At 41.2% G+C, this 13,698-nt stretch overlaps 2 protein-coding genes across 3 annotated transcripts; both read left to right on the forward strand.

The window, feature by feature from the left end:
• The first annotated feature begins 55 nt into the window (after positions 1-55).
• LOC117302092 (polyhomeotic-like protein 2) lies at positions 56-9,757 on the forward strand. Of its 2 annotated transcripts, XM_033785887.1 has the most exons (8): positions 56-120; positions 1,030-1,204; positions 2,302-2,437; positions 2,943-4,279; positions 5,323-5,367; positions 6,906-7,032; positions 7,612-7,892; positions 8,574-9,757. In XM_033785887.1, exons 2-8 carry the CDS (start codon positions 1,079-1,081, stop codon positions 9,069-9,071), a joined length of 2,550 nt encoding a protein of 849 aa, XP_033641778.1. In that variant the 5' UTR covers positions 56-120; positions 1,030-1,078; the 3' UTR covers positions 9,072-9,757. The 2 variants fall into 2 exon arrangements, with proteins under 2 accessions (XP_033641778.1, XP_033641779.1); XM_033785888.1 differs by lacking the exon at positions 5,323-5,367.
• Positions 9,758-12,429: 2,672 nt separating this feature from the next.
• On the forward strand, positions 12,430-13,506 carry LOC117302612 (cannabinoid receptor 1-like). Its single transcript, XM_033786589.1, has one exon. The coding sequence runs from the start codon at positions 12,430-12,432 to the stop codon at positions 13,504-13,506; it is 1,077 nt and encodes a 358-aa protein (XP_033642480.1).
• The last annotated feature ends 192 nt before the right edge of the window (positions 13,507-13,698 follow it).

The following is a 13,698-nucleotide window of genomic DNA, read 5'->3' on the forward strand; positions in this document are numbered from 1 at the left end:
TCATTTTCCAAATGTCGTTGAGGGCGCTCTTGACACTATTGTTAATTGACCTGACAAGCAAAAGATAGAAAGTGTTTGACGATCATCAACATAAATCATCAGAAATCTACCTTTTCTGAGGTAAAACATTGTTTAAAAATGTGATTTCAGTGACTTATTGATTTTGTGGTTATTATTAAACAGTTGCATATAGAAATTACTTTATGATTTTGATGGAAATGTCATTTTCGTGACACAATCTGTAACCAGTTTTTCCGACCGTCGGCAAGGAAGGATCATCAGGAAGAACAAGAGATTATCAAAAATAAATTAGGCTGTTTGGTAACTGTCGATTTGTGTCTTTAAACAAAAGGAAAAACAAATTGGGAGGGGGGGGGGTGGCATTCGTAATAAGCTCTTTAGCTTTTTCTAAGGGGAATTGGAAGCCTCAGAAAGTAGTGTCGTATAATTTTGCAGTAACTGAACAGAAGTGTTTTGTTTATGTTTTGTTCAGTTGGTTTGTTTATTTTTGCTCATCTCATGATGTTGATGGACATGTAAATTACCGCCATCGTTTATTTTACTGAGAAATTAATACTTCTTGCTCAAAAACTGCATTACTTCAGAGGGAGCAGTTTCTCACAAAGCTCTCCATTGCTTGTTACCAAGTAAGTTTGTATGCTAACTATTATTTGGAGTAATTACCAATAGTGTACAATACAATGCCTTTTTAGATTCCTCGTTATTCATCACCCCTACACATTCCAAGTCCCTGTTTCTTCAGCTGCGCCACGCATCTGGAACTCTCTACCACTTAATCTTAGATCTTGTCTTTGTACCACAAAATTCAAATCTCTTCTCAAAACGTATCTTATGTCACAGGAATAATTTTGTTGTGACTGCTTTTATTTGTTTTGTTTTTGTTTTGTTTTTTGTTTTTTACTACGCCTTGAAACACCCAGCAGGGTGGATATGTGCGCATTACAAGTCTTATTATTATTATTATTAAAGTTAATAACAATATTTAAAAAAATCCATTCTTGTTTACAGGGTAGAACCGTGACACTTGTCCATCCTGTGACCATACAGAGCGCTTGTCATGATGAACAGTCAGCAGTCCAGTCCGAGACCTCAGGCTGTTTCCATGGCGACCACTTCACCTTCAACAGCAACGCTGTCCCCGGCTAACTTGAACCCACCAATACTAGTAGAGCAGCCTAAAAATGTAAACTTAAAAAAATCAAGATGAAAGTTATCGGCAGATGGTCGTTTGTGGCTTACAATCAATGTTCTGCGATACATGATGAACGCATACTCAATTTTTGAGAACCTTTGTTGTTTTTCCTTTGTCAAGTCAGGGTTTTATTGTGAAAACAATATTTTACAAGGAAAACTCTTTATTCAAAATCTTAAAAAGAAATCTGAAAATTACTACCTCACAAAGGCACGTCAAATATTTTGGAATACCGAGCCTGAAGCGGTACTGAACTGGGTCCATCAAAATCATGCAATGTCTAACAAGATGCTGGAAATAGACAAGCAGTCTGAAGTATACAAATACAATATAATAGGATTTGGACAGAATATTATATATTGATAGCTTATCTCGTACAAGGCTATATAAGCAGCATACAGCGTCCAGCATTCTTCTGAAGACAATCAGAGCATCTTGACAGTAGGGTGTCGTGGCCGAGTGGATAAGAACACTGAACTCAAGCTCTGGTGCTTCTGTTCAGCAGAGTGTGGGTTCGAATTCCGGTCGTGACACTTGTGTCCCTGAGCAAGACACTTAACTATAATTGCTTCTCTCCACCCAGGGGTAAATGGGTACCTGTTAGGGCAGAGATGGTTCTTGTGATTGATTTAGCCGAGTAGCACATATTAATGTTGCACAGGCTGCATACTCCCCACCAGGGAGCTGAGATGGTTTAAGTAGTGAATTAAGGCCCAGTGACCAGAGGTAATAATGTGAAGCGCTTTGGGCCACCCTCCGGGTGTGAAAAGCGCTATATAAAAACTGGCTATTATTATTATTATTATTATCGTAACATTGAGTCGTTAGCCACCCAGGCTTTTTCAGAATCACTACTACTCATAAAGAGATATTCACATGGTACTACCGCAAACCTCTCTTATGAATACTTTAACCATGCAAATCCTACTTGTCTGTCACTTTACTGACAATGTTACGATTTGAATACAATGCTAAAGGATTTAGATAGATTTGAGGACATTCTTCTGTAGGCATAAATAATACATGAACTACATGTATCTGTCTATTAACGACGTTATCAGATAATGTAACATTTTTTGTTTTTACAGCTGATGATGTCACCGTCTCCTTCAGCGTCGTCTCCAGTCATCCTCCCTCCTGTTGTCCCGCCTCCAGCTCATCAACGTCTCTCCTTACCACAGCTGACTAGTGCACTCACATCAGCGAATCTGTCTCCAAACAGTGGTGAGACAAATAATAATAATAATAACAATAATAATTATTTTAAAAAGTAATGCCAGGCCTGATACTTCACCCATGCAATAAAAGGCAATTTCCTCCATGCCTCTCGCTCATTGCCTTGGTGCCCTTTAAAATTATCCGGTAGAAGTTTACAATTTCCTCATAGGGTGCCCTTTACCAAGGAGAAAATACCTTGGTGCCCTTGGCCCTTTCAAAAACAAAGCATACAGGCTTGTAATGCGCACATATCCATCCTGCTGGCTGTTCAGGCCGCAGTCAAGCCAAAAACAAAACAAAAGAAAACAGACACAACAAAATAAGTCCTTTCAGGTGCGAGGCGCAGCTGAAGAAAAAGACCTGTCAACCACAGCACGTGTACATGTACATCAGCCCTTGCACTCTAAGCATTGGCCCTACTTTTTTACCAAGGACCTTCAAGTATGATGACAATTTGTATTAAAAAATTGCCATTGTACACAGTATTTAATGAGCAAATTATTCTCTTTAGGTTTGGGACCACCAACCCTAAGCCCGTCCCATCATCCTCACCACTCTCCCTCGGCCGTGTTTCCCAGCGGATCCTCCCCTGTATCAGCGTCTCCAATACCCATGACTGTAACCAGTCCGATAGGCAAGCATGGTGGGTGTCTCAGTGCTCTAACCGCCTCTGTGAACGCCCTACAGCGCCCCGCCAGCACCTCCGGCCACTACCTCGTCCAGCATTCCCCAAAGAGCCCTCCATCAACAGCTATGGTCAGTGGGGTACCAGTCGGCATAAGACACCTCCGTCCAGTGCTCAAGACCTCAGTGGGAGGCAAATCAGACCAGGCGGTCATCATCACCACTCAGACCCCGATATTTAACCGATCTCACCACTCACAGACCACCACAACCATGGTGAACCTCCCGGGCACATCCCCGATGTCCACCCTGGTGCGCGTGACCCCGTCAATGCAGCAGGCTATTCACAACGCCCAGCCACGCCCTCTCATCATCCAACCCCGTATGATGGGCGGTTTGGGGTTAATCACCACCGCCGATGTACCCCTGATACGCGGCGTCACCTCAACAATGGTGAACAACCCCACCCTGATTAACCCATACAACGTCCCCCAGTCAAAGCTTCACTCTGCCCTGACTGGTTTCAGTGATGGATCACCACCTAGAATCCATCTCCCTCCCTCCCCACACGGGCCTCTTAGCTTGGTGGCACAGGTCCAACCCCAAGGAAAATGCACATCCTTCACCATGCATCCATCCAAGTCAATCCCCCACGCCAATGTTACGCTCCATCCTCAAATGAGACACATCGCCCCTGCTAAAGCCCCAATATCCCACGTCCCGTTGCAACCTAAACGACCCCCACCTTACCCAACCGGGGCCGGGAGTCCCATATCCCATCATCCACTGTCGCCCGGTGCCTCATACGCCATGAAACACAACATTTCCAAAATGAAGAATCCCTCGCCTGCCACCAAACCAGGCTCACAAGTTAAACCGATCAAGCCAGTCCAGCAGCAAGGTCAACGGTCAGAGGTCAAGATGGTGAAACCCGTGCAACGGGAGAAGAAATCACCCTTGATCCCGGTAGCTGTCCCACCCCTTGTGGTTCCCACCGCACCCGTTAGACCTGACGTGACGTCTACGGTAGAACCACAACAACAGACGAAAGCACCAGCTGGCCAGTCGGAGCTGGTCACTCTTCAGCCGAGGGCAGAGGTCGTCGGGGTGACCGAGGGGGTGGCCAGAGTGGAGAGACAAATCCCTAAGGCTGTGGTCAAACCTCAGGTGCTGACCCATGTCATTGACGGTTTCATCATTGAAGAGTCTAAAGAACCGTTCTCGGTGAGTTTCTTGATAAAAGTAAAACAAAATTGCTGAGATTTTTCCCCTTTTTTTTTTTTTTAGAGATCCTGCCCTCAGAACACCTATACCATTTACAATTATGTTGAGTAGGCGTTCAATTACAACCTATATAATATAAAACTAACCTCATTTCAACACACAATATCATGAAGTCAGTGCAAAAACATTGTATCTCTGTTTCACGCGAGTTTGTAAACCGTTCTCGGTGAGTTTCTTGATAAAAGTACATTTTTATTGCTCAGATTTTCTCCTTTTCTTTTACAAGAGATACTGCCCTCAGAAAACCTACAACGTTTTCATGTAAATTGAATTTGCAAACAACTAAAACTAACCCCATTTCAACACAGAATATCATCATGTCAGTGCAAAAACATTGTATCTTTTCAATAGCATTTACGTTTCACGCGAGTTTGTAAATGTCTAAACGACGAATCGCATAAAAAGTGTCTTTACAGGGTCTTGTTTATATGGCCCTAGAAATATATCACATCAGCATTTGGCATAGACTTGTGTCCGTGGCCGCCTCATCCTGAAATTATAATTGGGGCGCACTCCTTGAGTCGCCGCCATCACCTCGTATCTTTCATTTGCTGAAAACAAAAACTCTTCAAAGTAACTTGCAGCAACACTCACAATTTGTCTTCATTGGTAACAAACAAATTAAGAGCAAGTACATGTTCAACAAACCATGATCCCCTCCACTGCATCGCTATTATAAAAGCAGATAAATTTTGTCCTGCGTTTTTATCCCGCTCCGCAGCTCTTCATGAAATGCTGTATCCGATCTACACTTCCAATGGTTGACAATTTTCTTTTAAAAATGTACATGAATGTTGGACCTCATTCCCATTTTTCTACATTTATGTGGACAACAACAATCGAAAGATTCCAAAAAACCAAAGGTATGCTTTGCCTTTAAACCTTCATTGAGGGAGTTGAGTGTCAGTCGGATACGGCAATTTTGCTATGAAACCATTTTGTGTCTAATTGAATAGTCGATCTGTTTATTAATTTACAATCAGAACTGGAAACAGACAGGAGCTTGCGCCAACCTGCCTGCTTCAAGAGTGAGACGATCTTTCAATCATTCGTTTTTAAACTTTTTATTTTTTCGTAGAATGATGTATGTTTTAATTTTGCTTCCATCCCTGCCTGCCTTGCTCTATGGTTCCAATTTATGAATGTCAGTTAGTAGACTTTTGAGATTAGAACTCAAAAGTACCTGCTAGGACGCTGGCCAGAGTCCAGTCATTTAAGCACTGGGCTAGTAACACAAAACAAACTAAACGAATCCTGCCGTCTAAAGTTTTCCAAACACATACTAGAGTTTTCTAGAGTTTCAATTCAAGACATACATTTAAACAAAATATAACAAAAAAATGTTTTAAAGGTTTTGCAAAATTATTTTTGGTCCGTCCAGTGGAGATTTGTTTGAAGTTCAAGATCTTGAGGTGGCAACTAGCCCAATTGGGGTACATACTCATTTGGAACCTGATTATCCCAATGGAGGTAGTAATGATCCCCAATCGGGTAAACCTTTGCATGGCAGAGACACTAGTCGGTATATCCAACAGTTTAAACCAAAAGTGTTCTCTTTGGCACCTCTAGAGTGTCTCTCTGAGCTTGGAGTTTTGAACTATCTTGGAATGCCTAGTATGTGTTTTCTTTATTTGTGGTTGCATTTTATTTCTGTATGTTTTTCTTCTTCTTTTTGCACACTGCATTTTCTTTTGGTCTCGCATGCCTGTATGATTGAAGAAGTATCGCTTATTTATTTACGTGTACTTTCAAAACGTAGTTTGAAGCTCGTCGTGAGGTTGTCTTAATTGTTTGATAAGGAATTCGCTAAGACTTTTGATCATGTTTGTTTTTAAATCTGAACAGAGAAAGCCCGGAGAGAAAAGTAGTTTCTTTATATAGCAAATCTTCACTTCATAAAGCACAACATTGGTTACATTCAGAACAGACATTTTCAGTCTCAAATGAAAAGCTCACTGATTATGAAGTCGGTGATATTTTAAGCTTTGCCTGTTGTGGATGATAAGAACTAGAAGTAACTATTACGAGTAAGTCGGTACATAATAGCCGCGTAACCCGGGGGGGGGGGGGGCTCCCAATAGGGCTAAACAGTGGGGGGAAAATATTGGCACAGCAAGAAGATAATTCTTTTCCTGGTATCAAAAATTAGTATCCTGGAAGATATTTTCAGAGCCTCTCTTGTTTGATCATTTCCATCGTAATCATAGTCATTGTATGCAGTCGTTAATGAATGACATAGTTACAACTTGTAGTAAGTCAACCTGTTCCAATCCATGGCTCTTATCTTTAGTGAAAACAAAATCCCTCTTCTTGGATTTCTAAAAAAGAAAACAGGGAGGGGGGCTTCTTCTTTTACCAAAATTGGATGAGAATCTGATTTTTTTTAACTAATCCTAAAAGAAGTACCTATAAATACTAAACAGTAAACTTTGTGGGGTACAACCATGAATAAGATCTCTTATTTGAGGGAGCGTTGGCTCTGAAAAGAGCCGGTGTGGTCTCGACGTTTCAAACAGTATACTCTGCTCATCTTAAGCCTAAAAGAATGATGTGTGTTTAATTACAGATCGGCCCGTCCTCTCTGTGGTCCGATGAGTACCCTCAACTAGACCCAAGGTTACAGCAGTCTCAGATGAGCGCAAGGAGAGACGATGGACGACAACAAGATGGAATGCAGTCGCTTAAACGTTCAGGTACTCAAACACAAAGTACCCATAACTCGAAGGGGCATCTCAAAATTAAAAAAAAGTGGGGATTTTCTTGTTGGATTGGTTAAAGGAACACGTTGCCTTGGATCGGACGAGTTGGTCTATCAAAATGCGTTTGTAACCGTTTGTTATAAAATGCATATGGTTAGAAAGATGTTTTAAAAGTAGAATACAATGATCCACACAAGTTTGCCTCGAAATTGCGTGGTTTTCCTTTTACTTGCAAAATAACACGGTCGACCATTTATGGGAGTCAAAAACTTGATTATTTGCCGAGCACACCACATGACCCTTCAAATGGCCTTGGTAAAAGTTCAAGTTGTCACTAAAATATAACAGCTTTGTGACCCATCCGGAGGACAAAGCAATAATGATTATTAAAGAGGAGGCAAGCGTTATGGCCTGGACACGAACCAACTCTCTGACACTGAACATCAGAGCTTGAGTCCAGTACTCGACCACTTGTCGACGATACTCGATAACTGACAAAAATATGTTTACCTCCATTGTTCAAAGCCTCACATGCTAATAATTTTCCCCCGATAATGATTTTTGTCATCATAGCGCCTGATAACCAAGAGATGTCCGATGGCATGCCGCTCCGCTGCGAGTTCTGTGGCAAAGTAGACCGCCCTCACAAGTTCAAACGCTCCAAGAGGTTCTGCTCGCTGGCTTGCAGCAAGCGCTACAACGTGGGCTGCAGCAAGAGACTCGGGCTGTTCGCACCGCAACGGGAGAACCACGAGAGGATTAAGCATAAGATGAAACTACAAGTGAAGGCAAAACCACTCAAAGGCTCCAGAGGGAAGCACGGACGTCTCAGCTTCAATGTCGACAGACCGTGGGTAAGACTTCTAGAGACAGTAGACCAGAGCTTGATTTCACAAAGAAATAAAAAATCATCGTAAGACAAATTGTCAGTATCACCATAGTGATTTGCTTTACTAAGCAACTACGATTGATTTGCAGTATCGAACAATCTTAGCTCTTTGTGAAATCTGCCTCAGGACCCCGTTTCACAAAGCCTGCTAGCACAAAAACGTGCTAAGCACAGAAAAGTATTGCTTGCCAGAAACAGGTTACCAGCCAAAATAACATTAGGTTTACATTGTTGTGACTGGTGCCCTATTCAATGTTTGCTTAGCAAAGAAATTTATAAACATGAAAGTGTGAAACTCAAACCCATAATTTTGTGACAAAGCTTCAAGTGAAAACTAGTATGCGCCAGTATCAATTGGTACTAACAGATACAAACCAGTAAGAAGCAGTATGAACCGGTAAGAACCGGTATGAACCAGTATCAGTTGGTACTAACAGATACAAACCAGTATAAACCGATATGAACCGTTGGAGCATATCTAATAAGAAAATAGAATTAGCTGTTGCTACTGCCTACCAACCAAACAGACATTGGTATAAATGCAATAGTGAAAGCCTCTGCTGGGGGCGATACGTCGGGCAATTAACTATTTTTGGAGCATATCTAGTTCAGATGTATTGTTTGACAACGATTATTTTTCTTGCAGTGTACTGGTCAGTCATTCGGCCACTTTCCACAAGGGGAAAGGATGTACAGTCAAGACCAGCAGCAGCAGGGAAGCTCCTCGATGTCCACTACATCTGCTGCCATGTCCAATCCCACCGCTGCCACCAACCAAGATAGGGAAAGCAACAGCAGCAGCGCTGGACCGTCAGAGGAATCCTCATCCCTGGAGTCGTCCATGACTTTCTCCCCGTCTCCCAACAGCGAAGTGGACGAGACTCCACCGGTTTCGGACGATGCCTTCGATGATCCGGCCGGTCCTGAAGGAGATCCGGCCAAGTGGTCGGTCCAAGACGTCTACGATTTCATCCACACACTACCAGGCTGCTCGGATTACGCCGACGAGTTCTTGAGGCAGGAGATCGATGGTCAGGCCTTGATGCTTCTCAAGGAGGACCACTTGATGACAGCAATGAACATGAAACTCGGTCCAGCTCTAAAAATTATCAGCCGAATTTACTCGCTGAAAGAGAAAATATAACCGAGAACCAATTTTTCTTTGCAGTACTGCGGAAAGTGATCTTAGAAGCTAAGGTCCAAGGTGGTTGAGGTCATGACCTCTGTGGCCCCCATGTAATTTCAGGCCTGGTGGTCTGTTTTATTCCGACTGTAGAACCTAATATCTTTGCAGTACTGCAGAAAGTGATTTCTGAGTGGGACCATTTTTTAAAAAGACGTGGAAGCCAAGATCCTGGGCGATGTGACTCTTATGAAATTTCAAGCCAGGTGTTCTCTGTGTTATTCCAGCCGTAGGACCAGAGAAGCAGTGTCAACTGTAATTAGTACCTTTTTAATACATTTATTTAAGTATTTAAATATTAATATAAAATAGGTCATGTTAAATGTCTTGTGAACTTGTGAGAATTGTTTACGATGTGTATCTAGCATGGAATAGTGTTGTTCTTGTTGGTAAAAAAAATTAGATCTTTTCTAAAAAGAGGCACTTCCATTGAAAAATGAAAAAGTCTACGGAAACAATTTTCATGAGGTTTAGCATGTTCAAAAAAAGAATTTGAAATCGTGTTTTGGTATAGTAGTGATGTTCTGCATGTGAACTGTGTGGGACGGATTGTCTATTTTGTGTTTATGGAGTTAAAACATTTAACAAAACTTAAAGGCAGTGGACACTATTGGTAATTACTAAAACTAATAATTAGCATCAAAACTTACTTGGTAACAAGCAATGGGGAGAGGTTGGTAGTATAAAACATTTTGAGAAACGGCTCCCTCTGAAGTAACGTAGTTTTCAAGAAAGAAGTAATTTTCCACGAATTTGATTTCGAGACCTCAGATTTAGAACTTGAGGTCTCGAAATCAAGCATCTGAAAGCACACAACTTCGTGTTCACAGGTTTGTTATTTTATGCATACATGTATGTTGAGATACACCAAGTGAGAAGACTGGTCTTTAACAATTACCAATAGTGTCTAATGTCTTTAAGGAATTTTTTATTTAGATTTAGCAATTGGTGAAATGATTTGTACTGTAGAGTTGAACTTTTGAGATTATAATCATTGACAGTCTGTTTACATTCAAGAAATGTACATTATTGTAATCATCTTTTTGAATACGTGTTTGTACCTGGTTATACTATGCTATAATTGCATTTATGTTTGTTTTAGTATGTTTTTTTTTTTAGTTGTGATTTTGTGTTTACCCAGTACTGGTATAATCTCTTTTAGTTACTTCTTTTTATGTCGGCATGTTTGAGAGCTTTATTATCATTGGGTTCTTTGGTTCTGGTATAAGCTTTATTACCAGCGCAGTGAGTTCTCCAATACATTGGTTCTGGTATAAGCTTTATTACCAGCGCAGTGAGTTCTCCAATACATTGGTTCTGGTATAAGCTTTATTACCAGCGCAGTGAGTTCTCCAATACATTGGTTCTGGTATAAGCTTTATTGTCAGCGAGTTCTCCAATACATTGGTTCTGGTATAAGCTTTATTACCAGCGCAGTGAGTTCTCCAATACATTGGTTCCGGTATAAGCTTTATTATCAGCGAGTTCTCCAATACATTGGTTCCGGTATAAGCTTTATTGTCAGCGAGTTCTCCAATACATTGGTTCTGGTATAAGCTTTATTGTCAGCGAGTTCTCCAATACATTGGTTCTGGTATAAGCTTTATTACCAGCGCAGTGAGTTCTCCAATACATTGGTTCCGGTATAAGCTTTATTATCAGCGAGTTCTCCAATACATTGGTTCCGGTATAAGCTTTATTACCAGCGCAGTGAGTTCTCCAATACATTGGTTCCGGTATAAGCTTTATTATCGGCAAGTTCTCTAATTCATTCGTTCTGGTATTAGTTTTGTTATCAGTGAGTTCTATAATTCAAAGTCATATATTATTTTTCAATATTATATAACTTGTACTTTATCTTTAGCTGAACAACGATGTTTGTTTTGTAGAAAGTTAACTTATAATTTCATCATGGATTGTAAATGCAAAAGCAGACTAGTAAATAGGTGTTGGTGCCAGACCCTTCTAGTGCAGATATTTTCCCCCATTGGAATCAGTACAATCAAAGGGAGGCTTGATGGTCACATTAGTCTGGTGCCTGGCTCGGTAGTTTGTTGATTAGCAGCATGAAAAGGGTATCTAATAATGTGTTGTTTGTTTGTTTGTCTGTTCGTTTGTTTGAGGTTTGTTTTTAACACGCAAAGCTTGCCAAGTTCACTAATTCTTTGAAGAATTTAGACTTTTGTTGTTAATAAAAAAAAATGCATCATTATCATGCATGTGGCTGTAATCAAACAAAAATTATGGAACTTAGTATTATTACTGTCTGTGCCACCATGTGAACTACAATGGTTTCTCGTTACTATGATTACCATACCATGCTCAATAATACCCCCCCCCCCCCAACTGCCACAACCCGCGCCCAATGTACCAGGGAGAGTCGTTCACTCAATTCTGAACCCCCCCTTGTTTATTTTACTCCACGCCCTTTTCGAAACCAAGGCTATTTGGCCCTAGGCTTGGGCTCCTTCTTCTCGTTTCAACAAGCCACGCGTAACGGAAAATACATGGTTTTAAATTGTATTTACTTGACCGAAACCGTTGTTTTGAAAATGGCGATAGTAGTTATTATTTTCTTTATTGGCCACCAAGAATAAAAGCATGCGATTTGTTATGGCCTATACTCAAAACAAAAAGCGTATGCCACACACAGTGAATTGAGCTGATATAAATTCAGGTTAATTTATGCATTCTGTGATCATCCTCTCTGATTGATGTGAGCTCATTTTATTGATAAAGCATATAACTTAATGAGACACGTAAACACTGCGGAGGCAGTTATTAAAAACAAGTAAATTATCTTAGCTCTGAAAGATTTTTTTTACATTTTTAGTAAATTATCTTAGCTCTGAAAGATTTTTTTTATTTTTTTGTTTTACATAAAATTAATATTAATGGACTTTCCCCTAATTGACGAGATTGCAAATTGAGGTGTGCGGTAAAGAACAGTGACAGCTATACAGCTCTCCGTTGCTTATCAATAGGGTTCCAGTGCCTTACAAAGTGATGGGATAGAACTGAAGAGCGGGGCCAAACGCAAGGCAAACACAATTAAAATTGTCAGCAATTTCGATTACTTTAGAGAACCTTGTCAATGAGACGCAATGGAACCAATCAGAAAGCCGGCCGAGTGCCGATAAAAAGGCACTGCCATAGAATGATGCAGAGACGTACGCCAAGTGCCGAGCCCAGCTAGTTTGGTAACTCACAAAATGGCGATATCGTGTTGACAACACACCAACATTTTCAAATTCTTTACAAAATTATTTTGAAACAAAGCGGACATAGAGCACCCTTCCCCCCCAGTTCTTTAACGAACATGGATCTGCTACCAGCTTTCGGGGCCAACTCACCTTTGAGAAACTGCACGAACTGCACCAACACAACAAGCTTATTAAGGGACGATGTGAGCTACGTATTTTACTACATCGGCCTGTCCTGTAATTTGCCTATATGTATAGCATACATCTCGGCGTTGATCCTCATTTTGAAGCACCGTTGCCTCCACGACGCATCAAACTTTTTTCTTGCAAACCTTCAAGTTGCTGGGCTCCTCTTCAATATTGCTGTCCTCATCTTCTGCTTGTTTTCTCGCTCCTCTTCGGAGGACATTGCACCCCTGACAATCACCGGGCTGACTGGTGTGTTTCAGCTGACGATTGGTGGCTTTTGCTTCAGCTCCGTAGTCGTTGGTGCCGACAGGTTTTATAAAATCTCCAGACCAATGCGTTATATGCAATTTGTCACAAATAAACTTAGTGTGTACATCATTATCGGGTTGTGGAGTGTTCTCATCATTCTTCTTCTCGTGTGGCAAGTCGGGGCATTTGCCACGGTGGGATTCCAGTTTCCCTCAGATGATGAATTGAAAACCGAGGTGGCCCTGAATTACAGGTCCTTGATGATTTTCATTGACGTCGTGGCTATCCCTTGCTTGGTTATAAAGACGTGTTTATGCGTTGGCTTGGTGCGAATCGCCAGAGCCCATAAGAGGAGAATCCGGGATGAACAACTGGCCCTGGCAGTCGTCTGCAGTCGCATCAGAGAATGTGAACCCTCGACCAGCAACTCGTCACCCAAAACGCAGCAGAAAGATACCGCGGGTCCGAAACTTAAGCCATGTCAAAACGCAAACAAAGAGACAAACTATTTCGTGACGTATGTGACTCTCTTCGTATTGTGTTGGTTCTCGTTTATTGCACTGAACAACATCGGTGCATTTGGCCGCACTGACGTCTCTGTTGAAACATTCTTTACTCAGATTAGTGGCCAGTCTTTGGCTCCACTAACTCAAGTATTTTTTGGGACGATGTTTTTGACATACTCGCAGTCTGAACACAGAAAAGTTCTTGGTGAGATTCTGCGCTCTTTTCGGGCGAAATTCAAATGCTTTTAGGATCAGTTGTATTCCCGTTTGAAGCATAAATATAGTTGTAATCCCTGCTGAGGTCTGTATCACTATAGTAATTAGTATTGCATTTTGTGCTTTCGGGTTGTAGCTCAGTCAACCTGTTTTGATATGAAAAAGCTTGCCTATTATTTACTTTTCAACTTTTCCCGCTCAATTTCAACAAAAAACGCATTAAAT

This window comes from Asterias rubens, chromosome 18 (genome assembly GCF_902459465.1).
Source record: "Asterias rubens chromosome 18, eAstRub1.3, whole genome shotgun sequence".
In the NCBI taxonomy this organism is placed as follows: Eukaryota; Metazoa; Echinodermata; class Asteroidea; order Forcipulatida; family Asteriidae; genus Asterias; species Asterias rubens.

What these genes read in the sequence shown, in the direction of transcription:
- LOC117302092 (XM_033785887.1), top strand. Translation starts at nt 1,079, where the DNA reads ATGATGAACAGTCAGCAGTCCAGTCCGAGACCTCAGGCTGTTTCCATG. An exon ending in AGTCTAAAGAACCGTTCTCG is followed by an intron (nt 4,280 to 5,322) that starts GTGAGTTTCTTG and finishes ATTTACAATCAG; the next exon opens with AACTGGAAACAGACAGGAGC. An exon ending in TCAATGTCGACAGACCGTGG is followed by an intron (nt 7,893 to 8,573) that starts GTAAGACTTCTA and finishes TTTTTCTTGCAG; the next exon opens with TGTACTGGTCAGTCATTCGG.
- LOC117302612 (XM_033786589.1), top strand. Translation starts at nt 12,430, where the DNA reads ATGGATCTGCTACCAGCTTTCGGGGCCAACTCACCTTTGAGAAACTGC.